Here is a 10,726-nt window from a genome sequence, read left to right on the forward strand (position 1 = left end):
CGTTTCAATATTTGAAGAACTGAGTTTCTTATAAATAGTTTGAAAGTTCTTTAAATTTGCTTGAACATTCACGGATATATTGGGAATATTTTTTAGTAAAAAAAAACTTAATCAAAGTTTGATAAAAGTAATAAATGAATAAATTATAACCACACATTAAAGTAATTAATTTCTAATTTGTTTTTAATCTGAAAAATAATCTGAGAAATTGATTATGAAACTAATCGAAAGGATTGTTTTAATTTAGTTAATTTAATAAAGTTAATTTAGGCGGACAAGCCCCCAAACATACACACACAAACACACAACACACACACTCTCACATACACACACACAATCACATACACACACACACACATAAACAAACACATAAATACAAACAAACACATAAACACACACACACTCAACTCAAATTTATCGATTGGTATATATAGTAGCAACTTCTTAAAGCATGGAGGTAACGAAATTTTATTTTCTTCCTTTTTTCATATTCATATCTTTCAAACTATTTAGTTTTTTGCTAATTATCCATATAATAATTAATTTATTGTTAAAATTAACTTTGCTAATATTCCATAGTTTTATAAAAATTAATTCATTTTTCTTTTTTCTTTTCCCATTATAACAAAGTTAATCTACTGTTAATGTTTTTCTAACAACAAGAAAAACAACAACAACAACAACAACCACGACAACAACAACAACAACATCAACACCACAACAACAACAACATTTTTTTAGTATATAACATTAAAATCAAACCAGTATAAGTATTTAAACCATTTATAATTAACTTTTCTATATGTAACATAAGAACAACTGCTGCAACATATATTCATTAGCGTCGTATTTGAATGAAACCATTTAGGTTGATTTGAAAGCTGTGGTTGTTGCAAATGGCCAGGACATAGAGAAAATCAACTACAAAAATGGAATCACCACCGAAAATGATACTACCAACAATAGCAACAAAATTTACAACAATATCAACAACAACAGCATCAGCAGCAACAACGTTCATAACGACAATACAAACCAAAACAACATTGACAATTTACTAGATAATGAAGTTGACAAAAACATCAAAAATAACAACAACAACAACATACAGAATAACAACATAAACACTAAATCCTCTAACAACCACAACAACCACAAAGACGACAGCCACACAGGCGGTCATAGCAATGAAGCTTACGAGCATTTAGAATCCGACCCCTATACAACAATCTACGACCATCCCAATAAATTCAACCACAACAATCTCAAAGATACAGATAAATATTTTTTCACAAACCAAGCTTTCGACAGCCACAACGACGATTTAACGATACAGAGTACAACAGACCGAAATATATCAACTTCAGACAAAAATACATCATCTTCGTTTGCAACGACGACAACAACAACAACGAGACATACAACACCAATTTCAGCAACACATCAACAAAACTTCACAGCAGCAGCAGTAACGACAACAACATCTGGTAAAGCACCGTCAACAACGGTCAACTTAAACACAACACACCTACCGGCTTCAAAATCAGATGAAACCATAAAAGAGAAAAGTGAAAATTGCTGTGAAAATAACAAGAAATTCCTGATCGCCATGCTGGTGGCCACTTTGTCGCTACTGCTACTGGCCGCTATAGGGCTGGCTGTGGGACTTGGAGTCACATACGGTTGATTGATCGGTTTAATGGTTTAAAAGAATGAGTTCTTAAATGATTGACTGTCTGATTGATAAAATGTTATAAATGAATGAATGATTGATAATTTAACTGACTGATTATTTAACCAATTGACACCCACAACATTTTCACACTCTAAAATTGAAAACTATACCTACAATTTTATTTCAATCAACCAGCCAATATCCTGAAATATGAATTGTTTTTTAATCAAATTTACAGGACGAAAAAACGCAAGCCCTGTTAAAGTGTTGGTAATATTTTTCATGATTTTTAAAATGAAATTTTAAATAATTGTATTTTACATTTAAATTTAGCCTCATTTCTTTTACATTTTTAGTTTATAGCATTGCACTTAATTACTTAATTGTATGTAAACAATAGCCCTAATCCTAGCCACCAGCTAATAAGAATAGACCATAATATATCTTAAACTCTTAAAAACTTTTATCAGTGAAGTAGCACATGAGGGTTAACATGAAGATGTTACTAGCATTTGTTGTGAAGCAAATGCTTCTCAGATATAGATAAATAGAATATAGTATATGGTCTAATGATGAGAATGATAAGCATGACGATGATGACGACGAAGGGAATGATGCTGACAACAATGTAATGACGATAATTTTAACAAGAAAATAATGAGAAATTTAGGATAAACATTGCAAAACTAATCTTTAGGCTCTACATTATTTAATTAATTTTAATTAATTTAGCTTGTAATAAATAGTTCATATATTGATAACTTTATATATTTAGAGTCGGTGTCAAACAGACAGCCTACACATGTTTTATGAGGTTATATGGACTGCTTGCTTTTAAAAAAATAATTAACTTAATTAATTAATTGATTGATTGATTGTTTAACTAATTAATAAGTTTTAATAATTTACCTATATAATTAAATTTTTCGTACAAACAAATTTTTAGCCGATAAATAGTAGATGTTTCTTTTTAACCAGCAAAAAGAACCACAAAAACATTTTTTTTTGAAATAAATAAAATAATTAAAATATATTTGAAATAATTAAAATAACCAAAATATTTGAAGTAAATCAATATATCTGTAACTGCAGAATGAACGCTTCGTGGAATGACGAACTGTTGGTACCATCATCTCAACTATACACACACACCTCTGCATATATTCTCACTCAAGTTGGTTGACTTTTTGTTTGAAAACTCTTAAACTTTCTTTGGCTTGCTTTTTTTTTAATAACATGTCATTCACAAAGGGCGCTAGGCAAAGCGTTCAACATGGTTGCAGATTGTAGAGTATCGAATTTTCAATAAAGCCAGAGCGCAAATAATTTGTTTGTGTAAAAATACTCTATCATACATTTCTTCAAAAGTCATCGTTTTGCATTTGAATCCGGTCTCTGCAAAACGAGATGCAAGCACCTTACCGCTACGACATCTCGCCGCCCGTTTTGCTAATAAATTAATCATAAATAGTAAAAATATTAATAAAAACAAAACGAGGAACCAATACAACAAAAATATCTAAAATCTAAAAAAAAATTGTTAATAGCCAAATGTTAGCCATCTTCAACGATGTTTAGACATCTCCTAATTTGATTAAGAACGGTTAAAACGCCAGACTTATTTATTATTAATTATTATTAATTATAATTAACTATAGTTTCACAATTAATTATGTTTGTTATGAGATTTAAAAGATCAAATTTCACTGTTTGACTGGATTTTTTCAAGCACGCTGCAACATTTGATTAGAGATTTGCAATGAGGATGTTTAAAATACTTCAAGTAAGCGCGCAAAGAATGTCTAGACTTTCATTGACTGTCATACGATTAATGAATTGTTGTCATCAGATTAATGTCTCGTTAAATATTAGACTAGGATTTATTCGTTGGATGAACTATGTAGGATGAGTTGTTTGGAATAATTTACAGAATTTATGTAGAGCAAGTCATCTACCTATCTTCATAATTAAAATGAAGTGACCAATTTTGAAAATTTTATTCAAAAAATTGTACCTGCCTATCTACCTACCTACAGACAAAAAAACACTAATCTTACTAAATTAAAATTTTTCAAAATAATTAACTTCATACGTGCGTACTACGTGCACACAACTACCACCACGACAAAAAAGATTCAATTTTTGACAAATTTCAATTCGTAATTACCAAAGAATAAAATCATTCATTAAATAGAGATAATTATCCATGCATATTCATTTATAGATAATGGAGACAATTATTTCATGCATATTCATTTATAGATAATGAAGACAATTATTTCATGCATATTCATTTATAGACAATGGAGATAATTATCCGTGCATATTCATTTATATTGTACACAGACGTAGCAAAATATTTATTCATCAGATGCGCTTAACCTTGGATAGGAGTCAGTATGCTAATGTCTACACATTGCTGCCCAATGTAACTTTTAGGTTATACTTTTGGTTTATTAGAAATGGGATAGGTTCTTTGAGTGATTAGTTTACTTATTAATAATTTGATATTTATTCATTAACTCTAATATTCATTCATTCATCTATTTATTCATTAACTCTAATATTCATTCATTCATCCATTCGATCGTTCGTTCGTTCGTTCATTCATACATTCCTTCATTCATTCATTCCAATTTTACATGTTCTAGCAAAGTTTTTGAACAAGCTTGAAAAATAAGAGATTTGAAAAGATGTTGAAAGGTTGAGGAATTTGTGAATTGTTCATTTTTGGCTAAAGCATTTCAAACATAGAGAAATTTAAAATATGGAAAAAAGAGTTGTTTCCATTGAAACAACTTGAGCAGTTTTATAACCGTAGAATTCATTGAAACATTAGTCTTTTTAAGAAGGAACAGTGAAAAGTTTCGGGATTATGAAATCGCAGAAAGTAAAAAATTGACATGACTTCCATTGTTTATAATTCATCTTTCACGCTTCGAGTTTATATATCTCAAATTCCATCACAGGATCATTCAAAGAACACCATCAATTTCGTCATCATCATCACCATCATTCTTTTAGTCATCATCATCATCATCGTCGTCATCGTCATCATCATCTCGTCAGACAAGGTAGTGTGTTGGTACAATTGACGATCATCATCACCAGCGCCACGTTCGATGCCGATAGTGACGTCACTCAGAGAGAAACCAAAAACAATTTATTAAACGTCATAAAAACTTCAATTCGAATGAATCAATCCACGAGTGACGTGATAGATCCTGATAATGATGTCTGGATTGTTGGTGAGAGTAAAAAAAACATACATCGCATACAAAAATCGCACACATACAAACACTATACACATACAAAACACACACACACACAAAATTCACATTCAAAACACATCAGGCTTCTACAAACACATATAAAAACATACTGGACGCATACTGACAAATACAAAACGCACACACTCAAGCACATATAAAACACATACAAACAGACACATACAAAATGAGCAGCACATGCAAACTTATACAACAAAGCACACAAACACTTCAATAAAACAGATGACTTGCCAAGTTACTTACGATCAAATATGCCGTCAGTGGGTAAACAAAAACTTCTGCCAAAAAAAGGTTTTTAAAACCATTACAACACAACAACATCCAATAATATTAATACTTAATCAAGTCTAACAAATCTTTAGCGGTGAATATAAATAACTTTTTTGTAATAATTTAACTAAATTTTCTTAAATCGAAACCACCCACAACTATTAGGATATAAATATCTTCAAAATAAACATCCCAAAAACTAAAAACATTTCAAATGATCATGATTTAGCATCTTGCTCCAAACTAACCTTTGCACCCTGCTTGAATCTTGGGTACGACTACACAATAAACTTCCAAAATCCCAAGCCAACACCATCGCCACCATCATCATCGTCATCGTCGCCATGGAAATTGACGTCACGTGTAATGACGTCACCAAAAACTTCCCGACCGACGACAGCGATCGACTACGATTTCGAAGACCTTGACCTGAGTTCACTCGGAAAGGACCTCTTCGTACGATTCCTTCGCCTGTTAAACCGGGACTGCCACAACTTTACACTGGATTTCGTCTGCTCCAGGTCATTCCCTAGGTGTCAGAGTGGCGGTAACGATGGTAATGATACATTCGTGCTCCCTTGTAAACGGTTTTGTGAAGGTATGGGGGAGTTTTTAATCACGAATTGCATACGAACGCAAGTTACATAGTCATGACTCGCTGACAAACATTCATAGGACAGATTTGTGTGTGTGTTTGTGTGTGTGTGTGTGTGTTCGCGTGCGTGCGATTGACATACGCACTTATTGAATACATGTCGGTTCATATACAACGACGTTCGCAAATGCATATTTTTTGTTTCTGTTTAACTTCTTTCTTTTCCAATGAAATCATTTTCAGAAGTAATATAGCATAAAATTTCATAAGTAACACTATTGAGAATGATTAAATTTATGATTATTATTTGTTGATTATAACTTAAATAAATTTATTCTAATTAATTAATTAATTAATATTTGGAACACTCGAAATTCAGAAATCAGCCTGGCCTGCTTGATACCAATCGACTGCCACGACCTCATCAGCGATCACGACCCGGACATCTGCTACATGCCTTCCCACATGTACAGATCCCCACAGAATGGTGCGTGCTTCGTTGTCAGTGGTAGATCCGGAAATGAGAATACGGAAATGCGTTATTTACTTCCGTTTGTCTGTTTGTTTGTTTTCAGCTTATCGGCCTCAAGCGCAAGGATGCTATCTGTACGTCATCTAGTCGTCAAGAGAATGATCTTCTTAATTTAGTTCCGTCTTTTATAAATCAAAATTATTGTCAGTAAATCTCCCTTATCTTCACCAAAAGTGAAATCCCATCTTCCGGATTTTTATTGAGTGTTCCCATTTATAATTCACAATTCAGAATTTTGAAACTCTTTAATGGGTGGCAAAATGTTAAACGCTCTCTTCGAGCAAACAATGACGCCAGAAACCATAAACAATCCAAGTACCTTTTGAGTGTCGTAGTCAGAATGGTAGATGGTAAATGCTAGTTGTAATTATGGCTAAGAAGAAATTTTTTGTTAATATAAAATTCAATACTCCAAAAAAATTAAATACAACTATTTTTTCGATTCGAAAATTCAATACTCCAAAACAAATCAAATTGAATAAAATTATTTTTCCGACTTTTTGATGGCAGATATTTCTTAAAAATATTTTAAAACAGAAGAGAAATGTGAACGAGATAGATTTCAATGCGACAATGGCCGGTGCATAAGTTGGAGGTCAGTTTGCAACGAGGTGGATAATTGCGGGGATGCCAGCGACGAGGAGGAGTGCCAGCGGGGTAGGATGGTCTCGTAGTTTATGACGTAATCAGTGGTATTTTTGTTGTGCTAGTTGCTGTTAGTGGCTGTTCTTGTGACTGACTTTAATTGACTTTACCCTGGTTAGCGTATTTTTTGACGATTATAATCTAAATTTCAAGATGTAGATTTGAATCCAAACAAGTAAAATTATATGTTGGAAAAACATTAGTTCATTAGTTAAATCCAAAAATTTTTATCTCAGCATTCAAAATTTTCAGATTCGAACCTGCCATATCACATTTCGTTTGAGAGAGGAGAGTGGGAAAACTTCGTACCCCTACTTGATTCCAGTTTTTCATGGTCCCTGGAGCGAGCTGGTACATTGACTACTGGCGGTAGTGTCGATGGTGATAAGGTTGAGGATGGCAATGTGGGTCTTCCTTCATTGAAACCCTTGAAAGATCATACAAAAAATTCTGAAATGGGTTTGATTTTCGCTTCTATTTGACTGATATTAGGTAGAGAATTCCACTTTAGAAAACTATGCCTATTATGATTTTGTTATGGTTTTATTAACGTTGGTAAGACTAAATAATTTATGTTAATTAATCTAATCCGCAGGATGGGTAGTCGTGGCCCGGTCATCGGGTTACGCGGAAAATGACGTAGCGAGGATGATGATGACATCGTTGATGACGTCAAAAGCAACGAGTACGGCTACTCATTGCCTGAAGTTTTTCTACCACGGACTTGACATTAGTAGTAGTGGAAGTGGCAGCCGGTTCAAAGTTAATTTTAATTATTATTTACTTTTTATTTCATTTTTTTTATTTGTTTATTAACTATTATTTACCTCGTAACAACATTTAATATGGTTAATCAAGTCTATAATATTCTTAATGATGATGAAAAATATTAACATTACAACTTTAGAATCATTTTAACATGCATTTTTGATAACAACTTGTTTGAACTCCCAACAAGATGTTCCAATGTCTCTGATAAACTCAAACACAATTCAGAGTTTAACTAATGCATAACATTAACAAACTAACACAAAGACATCATCATATTTTATGACAATAGCACTTCTCTTTCGCAGTATTTATTTTACTAGAATAAATTTTCGTAAAATCATCGTCACCATCTTTGTGTTGGTCATCATAATTTTTCATACATAACCACCAGATATACACCACTAACACATTCAACGACATTCCTCAACTGGTTTGGAGTCAGATGAGAGGTCAGAGTTCAACTTGGTCGCACGGTCAGATTGACCTTCAGGCAGGTACCCTCAAAGTCATATTCGAATACGTCAGGGGTGCAAATTACGCGGGTGACCTTGCGGTTGATGACGTCATTCTTGCAGAGGGGCCCTGTCCGCGGTTAGGTTGGTACTCGATATTCAAAAAAATATCAACCAACTCACAGTATTTACAAATAGTAACAAACATCGAAATAAAAACAATTCAAAATTATTCAAGTTGCTATATCTTTGATCATTCCAAAGTAACTAAAAGAACCTTGACTGGATTTAGTTGAATTTTTAAAAACAAACTAAAATAATAAAAATTATATTACCTATTTAATTATTTCTTCTACAAAAAGAATGTAACGTGGATGAATTTGGCTGTGCCAACAACCACACATGCATACCAGCAGCGTTGAAATGCGACCAAGTCAACGACTGCCTGGACAATAGCGACGAAATTAATTGCGGTATGTGAAGCTGTTTACTAAGCGCAATAACTGCCACTTCTATTACTACTAATGTAAATAATGGTACTGCTACTACTGCTACTTCTACTACTAATAATACTTCTACTATTAGTAGTACTGCTATTACTACTGCTGCTTCTACTGCTGCAATCGCCATATTTTTTGAATGTAACCATGTATCAAGATGAAGATGATGGTCAACATCTTCCTCATCATCATCCTGAAGATGATGGTCAACATCTTCCTCATCATCATCCTGAAGATGATGGTCAACATCTTCCTCATCATCATCCTGAAGATGATGGTCAACATCTTCCTCACCATCATCCTGAAGATGATGGTCAACATCTTCCTCACCATCATCCTGAAGATGATGGTCAACATCTTCCTCACCATCATCCTGAAGATGATGGTCAACATCTTCATCATCGTCATTATCATCCTTATTTTCACCCTCATCACTTATCAACAATCATAATAAAAAATTGTAGTATGCCAAATTCAAAAAGAATTCCAATGCCAGCGGGGTGGATGTGTGTCTGCTTGGAAGAGATGTGACGGACAGCCGGATTGCTTCGACAAGTCCGATGAACTCCAATGCGGTCTGGGCTTTTTTTCCAACAAATTTATATTAAAATTAAAAAGTAATTGAAAAAATTGTGCAATCTATATTCTTGGTGATCTTAACTGAAGAGGTCACCCATAGTGTAGTTTCAAATTGAGTTTAGTGTTAGCTAAGGAATATAAAAGGACAGTTATGCTTTTTGATGTCGTTGTCGTTGTTGATATTATCTGGTTGTTGATGTTAATTCGTTGTTGATGTTATTTCGTTGTTGATGTTTTTTGTTGTTGTTTATTCTTTTGATTAGTGTTTCTGGTGTTTCGGCTATTTATTCTTGGACTGTGGTTTGTGTTTAGTAATCTTTCATTTTTAATAAATTCATCCATTTAATCTTGTTTATCCAAATGAAAGCTTTCAAGGCTATAAAATGATTTTTTTTTGTTTTTTCATATAAATTAATTGAAAACTTTAAAAAAATTAATTAAATGTCATATTATTACTATTATGCTTATTTAAAAATAAAAGTGTTTTTTATAGAGTGTCAAAGAGGACAGTTTAAATGTGCAACAAACAAAACAGCATCTCCTTCTTCTTCTTCACCATCATCATCTTCTTCTTCCTCATCATCATCTTCCTCTCCCTCATCTTCATCATCATCTTCAATACAATGCATAATGAGTGAGTGGGTATGCGATGGTGAAGTTGACTGCCACGATGCTAGCGACGAGAGTAACTGTGGTGAGTTTTGTTGATGTAATTTGCAGGTAGTTGTTGATGTGATTTGTTGGTATTAGTTGTTGTTGTTATTGTTTTTGTTGTTGTGTATTATTATTATATTGAATAATTATGTCTTATTTAATTATTCATTAAATAATTTAATTTTTTGAATATGCAAATCATTACCAACATGTCCATACAGATCGCTGTAATGTCGACAAGCAGTATCAGTGCACGAATGGACAATGCGTTGACAAGCAGATGCAATGTGATGGGAGGAATGACTGTGCTGATTGGTCGGACGAACTGGGATGTGGTTAGTTGGTTGGTTGGTCGATTGTGATTGATCGGTTGGTTGGTCGGTCGGTTGGTCGGTTGATTGGTCGGTTGGTCGGTTGTGATTTGTCGGTTGGCTGGTTGATTTGTCGGTTGATTGTTGGTTGGTTTGTTGGCTGATTGGTAGGATGGCTGATTGTTTGGTTTGGTATATTTGTCGATTGGTTGGCTGATTAATTGGTTGGTTGGCTGATTGATTGGCAGGCTCGTTGGCTGATTGTTAAGTAATAGATAAAAAAATCATTTTCGTCGGTTGGTCGGTTGATTGGTCGGTTGGTCGGTTGTGGTTTGTCGGTTGGCTGGTTGATTTGTCGGTTGATTGTTGGTTGGTTTGTTGGTTGGTTTGTTGGCTGATTGGTAGGATGGCTGATTGTTTGGTTTGGTATATTTGTCGATTGGTTGGCTGAT

The 10,726-nt window shown here is 33.5% G+C and overlaps 2 protein-coding genes across 2 annotated transcripts; both read left to right on the top strand.

The window, feature by feature from the left end:
- Nucleotides 1-451: 451 nt before the first annotated feature.
- On the top strand, nucleotides 452-1,687 carry HELRODRAFT_174734 (hypothetical protein; the record flags this gene model as incomplete). Its single annotated transcript, XM_009022156.1, has 2 exons — nucleotides 452-457; nucleotides 869-1,687. The coding sequence occupies 2 exons, from the start codon at nucleotides 452-454 to the stop codon at nucleotides 1,685-1,687; spliced, it is 825 nt and encodes a 274-aa protein (XP_009020404.1).
- A 5,217-nt stretch (nucleotides 1,688-6,904) lies between these two features.
- On the top strand, nucleotides 6,905-10,303 carry HELRODRAFT_81611 (hypothetical protein; the record flags this gene model as incomplete). Its single annotated transcript, XM_009022157.1, has 3 exons — nucleotides 6,905-7,019; nucleotides 9,195-9,305; nucleotides 10,185-10,303. Coding segments are annotated over 3 exons (345 nt in total), but the record flags the coding sequence as incomplete, so codon positions are not given.
- Nucleotides 10,304-10,726: the final 423 nt, after the last annotated feature.

This window comes from Helobdella robusta (genome assembly GCF_000326865.2).
Source record: "Helobdella robusta unplaced genomic scaffold HELROscaffold_30, whole genome shotgun sequence".
Classification (NCBI taxonomy): Eukaryota; Metazoa; Annelida; class Clitellata; order Rhynchobdellida; family Glossiphoniidae; genus Helobdella; species Helobdella robusta.